Raw genomic sequence first — 15,860 nt, 5'->3', positions numbered from 1 at the left:
CCCCAGCGGAGTGGCCTAAAGCCATCGGAAAATACATAACGCCTATCAGGTATTTACATTCTGAATCATAACTGTAGCAAAATTACAGTTATGAAGTAGCCACCAAAATTATTTTTTGGTTTGGGGTCACCGCAACATGAGGAACTGTATTGCGGGGTCACGGCATTAGAAAGGTTGAGAACCACTGGGTTAGACAGTGACCCTAACAAAAACAAACAGTTGGGCCGGGATGAGGGAGTGAGTCACTCCGATGATGACGTGTAGTGAATGACTGTCCTTCAGGAAGAAGAAATCTCAATGCTGGGGGAAATAACTCACCTTCAGACCATATCGGAAGACCTGAAAAGTCTGACCATGGACCCGCACAAGCTGCCCTCCTCAAGCGAGCAGGTAGGGGTGTCGGTTAAGCACTCGGGAGCACAAACCAATGAGGTGAAGTTCAAGGTCCCGGGGGTCCTTTGAGGCAGTCTCCCATCCACAACCATATTCATGTTTTCCACTGCGGCCTATGGTAATCGTCATCGCTAGCCATTGTGGAGCCCCTGCTGTCTACTCTACAACATGGACTTCCTCAGCGAATCTTCACTCTGTCCCCATTTTACAGAGGGGACACTGAGGCCCTGGGTAGAGTCACTTAGCCAGGCTCACCTAGCTAGTTAGTGCTAGAACTGAGATTTAAACCAAGCAGTCAATTTCCAGAGCCTGTGTTGTTCATCACGGTGTTCATCATCCCTCTAGAAATACACTCTCACGGGAACGTGACTGTGGCGTGACTTGGTGGTCATTGTGAACCATTCTAATTAAGTAATACATGAGGTTGTCTCTTAAGAAAAAGATGACATTTTTTTGTACTTATGGTCTGATTCATGCGATATTAACACCGTGTCAGATAGGAAGAGACATGTCTAGGGGAATAACTGATAAATCGCATGTTGGCTTTTGCCCTTTGGATAAAATTCTTATCACCCCCCTGAAGAGCCAGCTCAGAAGACAAATTGGAGGCTTACATTTTCCATCCTGTGAACTTGCTCTTGTGAGAGCACAATGTGCATTCTCTCAGTAATCGGATACTTACTGAGCAGCTACTATGGGAATAAAAGGCAAACCTTACACTCAAGTGGTTCTTTGTCGAGCGAAGGAGACAGACGTAGAAATAACGGAGGAATTGATTTGCTCTTGATTCTGCCTGAGATTATAGCAATATCGGGTCTTGGTCAGATAGGATGCAAATGACCATTGAGGATCAAATAGCTAAACTGCAAGATCAGCAAATCCTGAAACCATGCCCGTCTTTGTGGTGGGTGCTATAAGACGAAATCCTGTGAATTCTAGCCGTGGGTATAAATGGCTGTAATAAATTTATTTGTTGCTGTAAACCTCCCCCTCTCCCCCTTTTCACTGATATTTCATTTTTACCCACCCCCCAATTAATTATATTTTTTGCTTGTCTCAGAAAAAGTATTATGACATTAATGGATTAGTAGTATGGTGTGTTTTTTTGTTTGTTTGTTTGTTTTTTGGGTTTTTTTGTATTTTTCTGAAGCTGGAAACGGGGAGAGACAGTCAGACAGACTCCCGCATGCACCCGACCGGGATCCACCCGGCACGGCCACCAGGGGGCGATGCTCTGCCCTTCCAGGGCGTCGCTCTGCCACGACCAGAGCCACTCCAGCGCCTGGGGCAGAGGCCAAGGAGCCATCCCCAGCACCCGGGCCATCTTTGCTCCAATGGAGCCTTGGCTGCGGGAGGGGAAGAGAGAGACAGAGAGGAAGGTGGGGGTGGGGGTGGAGAAGCAAATGGGCGCTTCTCCTATGTGCCCTGGCCGGGAATCGAACCCGGGTCCCCCGCATGCCAGGCCGACGCTCTACCGCTGAGCCAACCGGCCAGGGCCAGTAGTGTGGTTTTTTAACTAAAAAAAAAAAAAAAGAACAAAACCCACAACATTTTTTTTTTAATCCCCACCCCTCGATGATAGCAGAATTTTGATGGTTATGGGTTTTCAGATTTGCCAGATAATGTCTCCCTTGTCAGCACCTCACTTACCCACCTGGCTCTGTTCCCCGTAGGTGATTTTGGATTTGAAAGGTTCTGATTACAGTTGGTCCTACCAGACGCCACCCTCTTCCCCCAGCACCACCATGTCCCGCAAGTCAAGTGTCTGCAGGTAAGTGCAGCCGCTGCCCTCAGGACAAGCCTTTGTGCTGGTGTAAGCAGCAGAACGGTCTTCACCTCTTAGAACGGCTCGCTTTAAACAGGAAATGGGGACATGATCGGCTGCAAGAACTCCATGTGAGTTTGGTCTCACTCTTCAGTCTCTGGATCCGTTTTGGGGACAGCCCCCGTCGGCCCCGGAAGAGGGAACGTCGCTTCCTCTTCTTCAGTTGCATGTTGTCGAGATTTTCCCACTTTAGGAATTCGCATTTGATTTTCTTACTCCCGTATGGACTGATTTTGCCATTGCCAGAACAAGTGGAGGGAGTAACAGTGTCTTGTGCCCTCAGTTTGCCCGGGTTTTATTTCAGGGCTACATAAAGTTAACCACTGTCGCTCTTCATGAGTTACGCACAGTGAGAATCAACTGGATCGGTTCTGCCGTCTGCAAAACGGTGTCCTAGCATTTTTCTATTAGAAAACCTTCCTTGGCTTGCTGATGGCAGAGTCTGTTCTCTTCCTGAAGGACGGAAACTCGGTCACTTGTCTTTCTTGATGCGCTCCACCTATACTGATCTGCTTTGATGTCTCACAGCCGCATGAATTCTACTTCCTGTGAATGCGTATCAAGACAAAAGAGCAGGAGGGATCTGTGTGTGGTTACGTCTCTGTACACACATGCGTGGGTTTTGTTTCATATCTGAGCTTGTCCAGTGGACACCAGGCAGGACCCTGCCCCCTGGCCTTGTGCAACCTGAGCTTGTCCAGTGGACACCAAGCAGGACCCTGCCCCCTGGCATTGTGCAACCTGAGCTTGTCCAGTGGACACCAGGCAGGACCCTGCCCCCTGGCGTTGTGCAGCCTGAGCTTGTCCAGTGGACACCAGGCAGGACCCTGCACCCTGGCGTTGTGCAGCCTGAGCTTGTCCAGTGGACACCAGGCAGGACCCTGCACCCTGGCGTTGTGCAGCCTGAGCTTGTCCAGTGGACACCAGGCAGGACCCTGCCCCCTGGCCTTGTGCAGCCTGAAAATGGTGGTTGCTTCATGTCCTCGTTTGTGTCTATGCCTGTGGCTCTGACAAATCTATTGTTTCTGTTTGTCCTTTGGTAACCAAGAAAACTTGATCTCATCTGTATAAAGCAAAGCTGCACATGTATCTTTTCTTTCTTATAGTTTTAGTGTCAATAGAAAATCCGGATGCACTGTCACCAGCAGTGAGCTTGCTGGAAGGGAGGGACATGGTTCCCTGTCAGTCCCCAAGTGCCCTCGGCTGACTGACTGGAGGGGAAGGCGAGAGTCAGGATAACCATTCTGAGCAGCAGCGGAGTCTCCCAGCACACGCCAGTGTCGGAACTTACACACCAAGTCTCCGCAGTGCAGGACAGTCACACGGGCCTTGACCCCCTTCCTGGCTGTCAGGGTCTGCACAGTTTGACAGGAATCTCTTTCAGGATTAGGAGCAGACACCACAAACTTTCGAGTCCCAGCCTGGGGTCTTAGTTTCATCCCTTCCGACGCTCCTAGAACTGCCCGTTATATGTCAGCCCTGCTTGTGGGGACCGGGGGACTTGGTTCAGTTTTCTGGTTTTCATAACCCGAGCTATTACACAGACTGTAGAGCATATTTCTTCCGACTGGAAATGGAACGCAGACGGAACACCCAGAGGGTGCGTGTGATTTCTCGACATCCTGTTTACAGTTTATTCTCAGAAACAAACGGCTTAGCCCACGTGGATTGCCTGTAGTGGCGGAAAGCGGCCTCGTTCTTGCCAGGGGTACCGTTAGCGCCAGGCCCACAGATATTTTAACAGAGCAACAGCTGTGCTCGGGGAAGCCATCCATGAAAGCATAAGCTTTGTTACTCCAAGGTAACATGCACTGAGCCAGTTTGCTGCTGTGGTTTTTCCATGGCCTTGCCCCAGGCTCACCTGGGATGGGATGAAGTCACCTCAAGACGCCCGTCGGTGCCCGCCATGCCGAAGCAGTGGTTGGCTGGCTGACCTTGGCCTCCTGGCCAAGGGTGACGCTTGGCACACCCATCCAGGGGACACTGAAGCCTTTGTGGCTTTTGCGGTACAGCCGTGGTGTCTGCGGGCCAACGGCAGATAAGAGCAGCCCCGTCTCTTTTCACACCACAGACATCAGTCCCCTGGCTTTGGCGGCCGCTGACATGGCAGAATTGGGCAGGACCTGACTTTTCAGAATCTTAGGCCTCTGTGCTAAAGACACCTCATCACATCGTCAGGGAACTGAGTCCTGGAGGCTGCCCCCACCCCCCGGCTCACGGGAAGAATAAGCTTTTGTTTACTAGCTTAATGATGGATCTGCCGTTTCTGATTACATGACATTGTCCCCCTCGCCCCCTCTGCTCGCCCCCACAGCAGCCTGAACAGCGTGAACAGCAGCGACTCGCGGTCCAGTGGCTCACACTCACACTCGCCCAGCTCACACTACCGCTGCCGCAGCTCCAACCTGGCCCAGCAGGCGCCTGTGCGCCTGTCCAGCGTGTCTTCCCACGACTCAGGGTTCATATCCCAGGACGCTTTCCAGTCCAAGTCGCCGTCCCCCATGCCGCCAGAGGCCCCCAACCAGGTAAGGGTGGCCGGGGCTCCGGGAGCAGCCGTCCACCGGTGCCCAGACCCCCGTCGGTGGCTGGAAGGACCTTGGCTTGGACAAACTTTGTGGCTTCTGACGTGAGAAAGCTCTGGTATAATTTCTCATCTTCAGAGGTGTTGTTCCCCAAAAGGGAGAGGGAGGGACACTCTAAGTTGGGCTTGCGGCCTGTGTTCACGGCCATTACGGTTGAGTCACCACATTGCTTTTTGGGGAGTTCTCACACGTGAGTAGACAAGACTTGGAGAAGTCTGGCTACTCTCTGACACCCCCGTAGGTGCCCGGCTTAGCACGACGTCGTGGTTCATGGGCATTTGCGCAGTGGGGTCACCCCTTCCCCCATCTCTGGTTCTCTCTGAGATTCCGCCATGGGGCAGGGCCTCGGACCCCTTCTTTGTCCCTCTTGGGTTCCTTTGATCATTCTCTGTTGAATGAGAACGAATCCTCGCAGCCCTTCGCTGGGAGAAGGGGGGCATGGAGTCCCTTCGGCCACAGTGGGTTACGAGGGGCTGTTCCGGGCCCAACCCAGTCGGTCCAGCGGGACCCGGAGCAGGAGTGGGCGGGGCATCGGACCACTTCTCACCTGCTCCCCTCTCTGTCCTCTCTCCCTGGTGCCAGTGTTTGGCCTCACACTTACCAAGCGGCACAACAGAGAGACCAGGAAGTGCCAACCTCAGGGTGCCCCCCAGCGCCATCTGCCAAGCATGGTGGCTTCAAGCTGGTCCTGTATACACAGCCATGGGTCCAAGATCCCGTGGACTCAGAAAGTCACGTGCTTGTCTTGTCTGTACAAGTATCCTGCTTGCCTGACAGTCACTGTCTCTTCTGTGCCAGGCCCTTCTACGTGTGTCTTCTGTGTAGTCCTCCCAACAACACAGGGTATCGTGTCCCTGCTCTATGCGGAAGTGGGGGCTCGGAGCTGTAAGTGCCCTGCCTGAGTCGCGCAGTTATGTGACCTGCAGGTTGAGGACCTGGAAGAAGGTCTCTAACACCTGGTCTAGAGTCCTTTCTGCTCCACCTCGGCCATCGGGGGGCCCTCGGGGGAGCGTTTGGGGGAGCACTTTGTGTAGAAGGAGCAGCTGAGGTGTTGTGGGAACTGCGGCCTGTGGGTCACCTGCCTGATGTGTCTGACCCCGGTGACCCAGAGCCTCCCGGCTCCCTGCCCCTGTCCACGTTTCCCAGCTGTCGCAGGTGACCGTGGCCTCTGCCTTCCCGGAGAGAGACGCAGTGTCAGGCGCTCTGGGCCAAGAGGTGCAGCTTTAAATTCTGATGTGCTTGTCCCAGCTGGGGTGCTTTGGTGTGGTCTCTAGGGTGTCCCCCACCTGACCCCCATCCGCCGCCGCCACACGCGGCACTAAACCACGCCGTGGGGCTCCCAAGCAGAGTGTGAGTGATGGCACATCCGGGAAGCAGGACGCTGCAGTTCCTGGGAGGCCAGGCTGATGTGCAGCATAATTCTGTGTGTTTTTAATCAACTGACAAATTAACCGAGTCTTGTGCACTGACTGACATCCATTTCTAAAAAAAGAGGGGCCATGTGCTTTGCCTTCCTGTCAAAGATTGCGTGTGTGGGTCAGGCCGGAGCGAGCGTTTCTGCCCCCAGCAACGCCCAGGGAAGCAGAAGGTGTGGTGCTGGGACTTACCGAAATCTCAGAGCGGGCACCCAGATGTGCTTGGCTGGCAGCCTCAGGGGAGTTTCAGTAGCTCAGGAGGCTGCCAAATCTAATAGAAAAATCTATTTTAAAAAAAGGCACTACTGCTACTTATAATTACAAGGTAGAGAGGAAATGTATGGAAATTGTCCAAACCACGTAGGCCGGGGGAGGCAGTCTCCTGAAGGCAGCCATGTTGTCTGCATTTGGGTTGGGAGGAAGGGGACACGCATCAGTGGGGGACAAGAGCCCGTCATTTCTTCACGCAGTCACACGGGCAGAGACAGGTGCCAAGTGACAGAACACATTCAGAATGGTCCCATTCTCCTCCACTCCGCTCTTCTCGAGTTGTGCCTTCACCCGTGAGTGGCCTGTGTTTGTGGGGTGAGGGCCTCGCCCCAGAGCGGCTGACTCAGTCAAAGCAAGAGGTTCTTTAGGGAAAAAATGAGCAGAAGTCAAAAGAGACATGAACCCGGCAGCCCCGCGGTGGCTTGCTGGTCCTTTTTTCAAGGTGAACGTGCTGGAAGTAGAGGAGCCAGAGCACACAGTGCTGGCGGGTCACAGGGACAGCGGGCTTCCTTTACATTGGGTTACGCCCCGTGGACACAGACATACACAGACATGTAAGACCTCGTTTCCTCTTCGCCTGTTTAGGGATATTATTGATCACCATTCTAAAGATAAAAACTGAGGTTCAGAGAGATGAAGCCCATGATTCATTCCTTGACTGACAAGTGGCAGAAACGTTACTGAGAGCCAAACCTTTGGACTCCGGTCCTGGGCCGCTGACCAGGCACCGGGAGCGGCGGGGCGGCCACCGTGTGGCCTGCGCTGGCTTTGACTCCGTGGAGCCCCCTGCGCTGTGCAGAATGTCTCCTGAATCTCTTGCCCTTGCAGGATGGAGAGCTAGCACTCTGTCCCTGTGCAGGAACCTGTCTGGGGCGGGTGGAAGGAGTGGATAGAAACAGGAGTCCTTCTTCCCAGACAGTGAATACCGGCACACTTCGGGGGAGATAACAGTAGACACCAAGGGGGCTGGGCTTGTTTAAACCAATGACATGAGCCAGAGTTCGCAGTTCAGTGAAAAAAGCCTAAAGCCAATGCCTGGGTGGGCCCAGCGCACTAACCGAGGGGACCCAGTGTACCCGGAAGAGATGGGCGTTGTCACTCATCCATCCATTCAGCGAGTTCAAACACCTGCCATGTGGCAGCACAGGACTAGACACCCACAGATCGGGGTCCTGGGGGGCTTGCATTCTGGCGGTCCGGACCTTGCTGGATCTCATGCTTCACTTCAGGGGCTTGAAAGCTCATTGTGGATGCAACTTTGGGGGAAAATAACCCTAACGCTCTGCTTCTCTCATCCTTCCCTCTCCTGTGTCTGCGTCTGTCTGTCTCTCGCTCTGCGTGCTCTTCCCCACCCCCACCTCTTTCTGTTTTTGTCCTCGCTTTTAATTTACCGTTACTCTTTGGTGCCGTGCGGCCCGGATTCTGCCGGCCCCCTCGCGTGGCCCCTGCCCCGCCGCAGAACTCGTCCAGCTCGGCCTCCTCGGAAGCCTCCGAAACCTGCCAGTCGGTCAGCGAGTGCAGCTCGCCCACCTCAGTCAGCTCAGGCTCCACCATGGGCGCCTGGGCCTCCACAGAGAAGGTGACCGACTGGGGTCCCAGCCGCCGGGGTCCCGGCCGCAGCGGCCCCTCTCCTCACTGCCCCTCCCCCGCCTGCCGCTCACGTCACAGGTGCAGGAACCCGGAGACTCCCAGTTGACACCAAGAGCTTGGGGATGGGGGAGTGAGGCCAAGGGCATTTTCTCGAGTGGGCGTCTGGCCTCCCAAGCAGTGACCGTGAGGTTGTCCCGAGGGAGAGGAAGGGCTATGGGGAACGCGGAGGTGTGAAGGCTTCCTCCCGCCACAGTGCTGTGTGCCCACCCATCTCCCCTCCCTCTCCTGAGCACCCCGCCTGCCGTGACCTCACCACCCCACTGTCGGATGTGACACTGCCCTGCGCCGGAGGCTGTGTGCTTTTACGCTTTCTGGTTTTCAAACTGCCCCCTTGTCCCCCACCCCACCCCACCCTTGAATTTGGAATCTGCACAGCGTGACGATTTCGGAAACCTAGAATGAACAGATTCAGTTGAAAGACGCTTGCGAGTTTTAAAATTTCGCATAATGAGATGAGCAAATCACTATCGCCATGAGAGGATGTTCTGTTAGTTAAATACTCAAACACCAAGAACGCCACAGATTAAGGATGCTGATCAATTTCCAGACTGTTTTCCGGTAGAGATGAAGTATTTCCTTGACTGAAGGCTTGCTTGGTGTCCAGTAAATAAGTGTGCGTCCTGTGCACGCCGCTCTTGCCTCCTGCGCCCTGGGTCATCCGCGAGCAGCAGAGCCAGATGTTAACTCAGGTCTCCCCTCCATTGAATGTCAATGCCATCTTGTATCCCCACACTCGTCCTGTTATATTAATTTTTTTTTTCCTTTTTTCCCCCCTTTTTTGTTTTGTTTCCAGTTGTCTAACGGGTTTTCTCACTATAGTCTATCAAGTGAGTCCCATGTGGGGCCCGTGGGGGCAAGCCTTTTCCCTCATTGCCTGCCCGCCTCCCGCCTGCTCCCTCGGGTCACCTCTGTCCACCTTCCAGACTGCGCTCATTATCACACCATTGGGCCCGGCATGTTCCCGTCATCTCAGATCCCTAGCTGGAAGGTTTGTGTCTCTCCTCCCCCCTCCCTCTCCCCTCCCCCCTCCTCTCTCATTGCCTTCGTGCTCACCTCCTTCTGTCCCACCATCCTCACCTCAGTTACCCCTCTCCCCCTTCCTTTCACACTCTGCCTTCTTCCCCATAACACCTCTCCCTCGGCCAAGTCCCACCGGGAAAGCCAAAAAGCGGTCGGCAGCTTCGAGATAGAAATGGCCACCGGGAGCTGAGATTGCAGAGGCCCCTGTTACTAAACAGGAGTTAGCCCCCCTGAAAGAGTAGATGCAGGGGTGACCCTGCAGGGGTGTCTGTTCCAAGTTCAATGCCTCAGTTCTGCTTTCCTGGGGGCCACCTGAGGGTGTCACTATTATCAGGGGCTGGGAGGGACTGTCCTCCTTGGCCATGTCCCCCAAACTTTCCCCCTGATGCTCTTACTGGGTCATGGTAACAGCACCATAACCCCCAAATAAGTTTTGGCTTACTGTCCTTTATGTTAAAAGTATACACAGACTTGATTTTTAGTCTCAGTTGTTTTATATTAAGATATGTTTGCTTTAATATAAAAACAAAGTTTTAAAATTGTTTCCTAACAAGTCCAACTGAGGCTCGGAGGCTAGTGTGCTTTATTTTGAGCGGAGGTCCCTAATTTGAATAGTAGGTCCCTAGGCTGCCAGCATTTAGGGCAGGTCTTAACTTCATCCCTCACAAGTGGTGTGGACCCCTCAGACTTCTCAAAATTCTCCCAGTGGACCCTGGGATCTTGCCTTCCTATGTGAGGACCTCAGAGGACACATCCCCAAGTGCCCTTTGGGGCCCAGTTTTCCTGAAGTGGAGGTACAGACTCAGGGAGAGTGGCTGCAGTTCCTGTAGCGCCCCCTGGTGGCCACTCCACTCAAGCAAAGTCATTTGGGAGAGGAGTTCCTTCAGACATCAGAAGGGGCGGGGTGGGGGGGGCTGGTCCCTGGGGGACTCGATCTCCACTGGCGGTGCCTTCAGACGCCTTAGACAGTTGGTCAGCTGTTAACCAAGAGTCTTGCACAGGCCACTTGCCTGGTTGGGGAGGGTTTTTCATCTTTGGGTGGACATGAGGAAATGGGAGGTAACCAGGGTGTCCCCAAGGGGTTTTCCACTCCCTGTAGAGCTGGGTGAGGGAATAGAAGGGGCCTGCAGACCTGTCCCAGCCTGAGCGTCCCCTAAAGGGACCAGATGCCTTCTGTGGGCAGCTGTCTGGAGGGTCCATGGCCCTTCAAATGGAAACAGCGGCCCTGGTACCTGACCACGCTGTTCTGCTTAGGACTGGGCCAAGCCAGGACCGTATGATCAGCCTCTGGTGAACACCCTGCAGCGCCGCAAAGAGAAGCGGGAGCCGGAGCCCGGCGGAGGAGGACCCGCGGCGGCCGCTGGCGCGCCTGCAGCTGCGGAGGAGGCGCAAAGGCCACGGAGCATGACCGTGTCAGCGCCCAACAGGGTGACGCTCTTATTCTTTATAGCTGGTTTTGGGCCCCTGTAGACCTGGCCGGTGGCTGTATGCTGACCAGCCACCGGGGGCAAGTCAGCCTTGCAGCTGGAGGGATCTGAGCCCCTTCCCCCAACTCCCTGCTCTCCCAGAGAAAAGCCTTGTATGGGAATCAGACTCGTAGAACTTTCTAGAGCCTGGGGAGGACCCAGTCAAGTTCATAATCCCTGGGCCCACTGAAAAGTGGTGTTCACAGGAACAGACTAAGAGTAATCTCCAGGTCCCCACTGGAAGAGGTCTTTGGAAAGGCCCTGGGGACATCACGCCAGAGAGTCATAGCCCTGGTGGCTTGTCCATGTCTCTTTCCTCCAACCTGCAGCCTGGGGAGGAGATGGAGGCTTGTGAGGAGCTGGCCCTGGCCCTGTCGCGGGGCCTCCAGCTCGACACCCAGCGGAGCAGCCGGGACTCGCTGCAGTGCTCCAGCGGCTACAGCACCCAGACGACCACGCCGTGCTGCTCGGAGGACACCATTCCCTCCCAAGGTACGGGTGCGGGCCCTTCCGGCGGGGCTTGCCGAGCAGTGCCAGGGCAGAGGGGTGGTCCTTTGAGCCACTGCAGAAGCCCTGGCTGCCAGCGGCTTCAGAACCACTCCCGTCAGCCATGGGATGCTGTTTTTTCAGAGGAGGTGAGCACACTTCATTGCTAGGACCTACTGTGTACCTTGTTTTCAGGGATTCATTGCTAGTAATTCCATCTACCTTATAGCTCTCCCTAACGTGTTGATGATGAGGGAGATAGTGCGGTGTGAGACGGTCTGTTTGAGGATTGTTCCTCATGTTGAATTCTGGACTGGACAGGAGAGAGTTCTGTGGAACCCCTTCCCACCCTCCCCTCCCAGAGGTGCTGGGGCAGCTCTGCCTCAGCCTGGCCCTCTTACACTTGTCACCTCTCCACAGTGTCTGAGTGCGGGCCTACCACGTCCAGCACGGGTCAGGTGCCCAGGGTTAGCTACATCACTGAGCAGAACGAGGGTTTCTCACACGTCCTGTCTCTAAGGCTGGCGCAGAAGCCCGGGGAAGGCTTGGGATGAGATGGGCTGAAGCACCATGCCTCTTGGGCCTTTCGTCCTCCTGACACGAAAGAATCAGAAAGCAGTGCTGCTGCCTTGGAGATCTCTAATCAAATCCTGTCATCAGTTTCAGATTACGATTATTTCTCTGTAAGTGGTGACCAGGAGGCCGATCAGCAGGAGTTTGACAAATCCTCCACCATTCCAAGAAACAGTGATATCAGCCAGTCCTACCGACGGATGTTCCAAGCCAAGCGCCCCGCCTCAACTGCTGGCCTCCCCACCACGCTCGGTCCTGCTATGGTCACCCCGGGGGTTGCAACCATCCGACGGACCCCTTCCACCAAGCCTTCCGTCCGCCGGGGGACCATCGGAGCTGGTCCCATCCCCATCAAGACGCCTGTGATCCCTGTGAAGACCCCAACCGTCCCAGACCTTCCCGGGGTGTTGCCGGCCCCTCCGGATGGGCCAGAGGAGAGGGGTGAGCACAGTCCCCAGTCGCCATCTGTGGGTGAGGGCCCCCAGGGTGTCGTCAGCATGCCCTCCTCACTGTGGAGTGGCCACGCCTCCGTCAACCCCCCTCTTCCAGGCCCAAAGCCAAGCATCCCAGAGGAGCACAGACAGGCGATTCCGGAGAGCGAGGCCGAAGACCAGGAGAGGGAAGCCTCCAGTGCCAGCACCTCCCCGGGCCAGGTGCCAGAGGGCGACCCTGCAGACCTGAGCCCGAGGGAGACCCCGCAAGGAGAAGACATGCTGAACGCCATCCGAAGGGGTGTGAAGCTGAAGAAGACCACGACAAACGACCGCTCCGCCCCCCGCTTCTCTTAGGCTCAGAAGGAACGCCGCCCCCGGGGAACGAACTGTTTCATCGATAAAACCTAATCTGTCTCGATCCATTCCAATCTCTAAGCAAACAAAAGATTTTGTAGGCAACTCAGAATACAGCTCTTTTGAAAGTACTCGACACCTTTAGATAAGAATTAAAAGCAACCTATGTAACTGACATAATCTTGATCTTTTAATTTGTAAATATTGACAGTTTTCTTTCTGCACATTTTAATCTTAGTTTCCCTTTTGATTTTTCTGAAGGTGCCAAATTCCATTAAACTTTTTTACAAGTCTTTGTAAAATTTTAAATGCATAAGGGGGGGCGGGGAGGGCGGGTCAGGGCAGGGGAAACCACAAAGTAGTTAATTTCAGAGAAAAGGGTAACTTCTTTTTTTCTTGCAAGCTTTTGTAGATGCACTGTAGTAGTTTGGCTTAGAAGCAAATTCGAGTTATTTTAATGTACAAACAAAACAGTAAGGGATAAAAAAAACCTCCATTTAAATAGACTGTTCTGAATGAGCTAAGCAGTAGGAAGAGTTGAGGAGCAATATTCCGTGTGAAGTCCGCCTGGAGATGGTAGACTGTAGGGATTGGGGGGAGGGCCGTGGGAGGGGCACACTGTCCACATAGCCGATCCTGTCACATTTAAGAGTAGCCTCGTAGGTTGAATTTCTAGTAGCTTCATGGTTAATGCATCCGAATAAGCCATACTGGATTGCAGTGTTTGTTTCTGTAGGGTGTTTAAGGACTTCCTTTCTCCCACGATTCCTCTTGACTGCACACAGCACCCACCTCCAGTCCCGTGCATGCTGCTGCCACTGGGTCGACAGTCCCCCACTTTAGTTACTCGTCAGGTGTACCCACTTTCATCGAATCCAGATACATCCGGAAGGGTAAGGCAGTTTTGAAAGTGTGAAGACATTTAAACGTGATAGCAGGGAATTCTTAGATATAGCAAATGCCTTTTACTTAACTGTGCCCAGCAGGCTGGGCACGTTGAAAAGCCCAAATATTTTGAAGGAAAAAGAAACACTCGAGCGGATTTAACAAGAGTAAGCAGCTTGAGTCCAGCAACTCGCCAATGTGTTTACCAATCTGGGGGCTTGTTTTTCTTAATTGGCTTCATACTAAATAATGAACAGAGGAGGATTTATTTATTGTCATTGGGAATCTAACCACTACTGTCTCCTTTTTTTTAATGTATTCTAGGTAATGTTTTTTGGAATGGATTTCTGTCTTTTCTTCTTTAAGTGAAAGTTAAATTAGTTATAATGCCCATCCCCTAAAGCCAACAGGGATTTGTAGGTTTACAGGGGTCACGTTTGGAGAATATAAGCACGGAAAAGAAAGCAACTCTCTTAGCAAGTTGGGACAATTGAAAGTGCTCCTTAAGTGACTGAACTTGTCAAGGATGATGGGAGCTTGGTGGCTCCCACAGACCCTGCAGATTTCTGTTGGCTCTTATCTTCAATTACATAATCTTATGCTTTAATACATAACTGCATTAGATGTGAGAGTAACGTACCTGTATAGTCACTAATTCTATATATTAACATTTAACACTGCTGTGATTGCTCAAGGACATTTTATGTTATGGCTTAAAGCAAAGGCATGATTATTAGAAAACTATTTAAGCTTTTTTTTTCTTTGAAAAACAAGCTCCTTCTACACAATATAAGCAACAGTAGTGCCTGTGGTTTAGCCCACCAATCTTGATGACTAAAAGTAGCTGATGCATTGTGCATATGATGCTTGAGATGGTTTTTGCAAAAGCAGAAATCACTGCAAGGTAATTACAGTAGATAAAAACGGTATTTTAAACCTTTGAAATAAACAGATGTAACTGTACCTTGGTACAGCTTTTCACTTGTTTAGTTTTTAAACGTTAGTATAATCTGAAGAAATTTAATATAAAAACGTTGCCAAATTCAATGTAGAAAGAATGTGACAAAACACCTTGGGTAGTTCTGTTTGTGTTTTTGCATATTGTAAAAGCAGTGTCACAGCTAAAAAGAAATTGTTTCTAAAGGTAAATTATTGTGGTTTAGTTGCTAGTTTGTACTGAGAGTTGACCTCTCCTTGTGCAGATTTTTGTTCTAAACTTGTATAAATAACAATTGTGTAATGTTTCCCCTTCTATCTTGTAACAATTGCTTCAGCCTACATTATAAATAAAGAACCACTAGGAAAAAAAGAGTGCTGTATTTCAAGTCTTACTCAAATTCAGTTGGTCTTTGTCAAATGTAGGTGGACCAAGGCTCGCACTAAGCTTACTTTAAAAACTGACCAAACAGGCCTGGCCGGTTGGCTCAGTGGTAGAGCCTCGGCCTGGCATGCAGAAGTCCCGGGTTTGATTCCCGGCCAGGACACACAGAAGCGTCCATCTGCTTCTCCACCCCTCCCCCTCTCCCTCCTCTCTGTCTCTCTCTTCCCCTCCCGCGACGAGACTCCATTGGAGCAAAGATGGCCCGGGCACTGGGGATGGCTCCTTGGCCTCTGCCCCAGGCACTAGAGTGGCTCTGGTCGTGGCAGAGCGACACCCCGGAGGGGCAGAGCGTCGCCCCTGGTGGGCGTGCCGGGTGGATCCCGGTCGGGCGCATGCGGGAGTCTGTCTGACTGTCTCTCCCCATTTCCAGCTTCAGAAAAATACAAAAAAAAAAAAAAAAAAAAAATGACCAAACATTACTTTGGTGATTATGAAGTGTTTGTGATGTTACGAGCCCTAAGAACACTAGGTGCCTGTACTAGTAACTGGAATGCAGTTCCAATGAGTTGTCAAGAACTACAGGTAGTGGGTTCGGTTGACCGTTTTTAGAATGGCTCTACCTTTTAAAGACATGTCTTCAATTGGTCACAGAGCCCTGCCTCTACCCTTACCGCTCAGTCTGCAGATGATCCAAGCTACGGCAGAGGAAGCGAAGCTGGAGAACTGCCTCCAAAATAAGTGTCGCAAAAGAAGCTTCATCCCCGATCGGGCGCACCCTTTAGGCCCACCTGTCACTCCTCCACTCCCGAGAAGACCCCGGGGACACCAGGCTTCTGTGATGAATGTGTGCTTTTGAGAGAAAGTTGTCCTTTAACCAAAACTAAAATTCCATCAGTGGAATCTTTACAAAACGAAGATGGTTTCTGAAGTCCTTAAATATTAGCACACCTTCACCTCCCAGCCTTGTACGTACTCCTCCCAGACCCGAGAGTGAATTAAACCTTCAGCTAGTTTGTTCAACTCAATCTTCAGAGTAAATCTGGTATCTGGTTCTGCTACAATATGAGAATGGGGAAGAAAACACATCTGACTGACGATATTCCACACACTTTTCTTTATATGTGTAATTGGTAAGACAGTGGCACAGTCACCGGCATCACGTTACTCCTCAGACAGAACACATTAG

The 15,860-nt window shown here is 52.3% G+C and overlaps 1 protein-coding gene across 6 annotated transcripts in view; it reads left to right on the top strand.

Annotated features, from left to right (window-relative positions):
• MTSS1 (MTSS I-BAR domain containing 1) overlaps positions 1-14,071 on the top strand; it is a 152,134-nt gene extending 138,063 nt beyond the window's left edge. For 3 of the 6 annotated variants that reach the window (XM_066379477.1, XM_066379478.1, XM_066379482.1), the window contains 7 exons: positions 283-390; positions 2,067-2,164; positions 4,533-4,743; positions 8,929-9,123; positions 10,410-10,583; positions 10,951-11,113; positions 11,768-14,071. In XM_066379477.1, the coding sequence (XP_066235574.1) occupies positions 283-390; positions 2,067-2,164; positions 4,533-4,743; positions 8,929-9,123; positions 10,410-10,583; positions 10,951-11,113; positions 11,768-12,468 (1,650 nt within the window). In that variant the 3' untranslated portion in view covers positions 12,469-14,071. Of the gene's footprint in view, positions 1-282; positions 391-2,066; positions 2,165-4,532; positions 4,744-7,944; positions 8,065-8,928; positions 9,124-10,409; positions 10,584-10,950; positions 11,114-11,767 lie in introns of all 6 variants that reach the window. The other 3 variants (XM_066379483.1, XM_066379480.1, XM_066379479.1) reach the window with 3 other exon arrangements.
• Positions 14,072-15,860: the final 1,789 nt, after the last annotated feature.

This window comes from Saccopteryx leptura, chromosome 3 (assembly GCF_036850995.1).
Source record: "Saccopteryx leptura isolate mSacLep1 chromosome 3, mSacLep1_pri_phased_curated, whole genome shotgun sequence".
Classification (NCBI taxonomy): Eukaryota; Metazoa; Chordata; class Mammalia; order Chiroptera; family Emballonuridae; genus Saccopteryx; species Saccopteryx leptura.
Note: the sequence above shows the minus strand (reverse complement) of the source record. Positions and strands in the feature narration are given on the sequence as shown.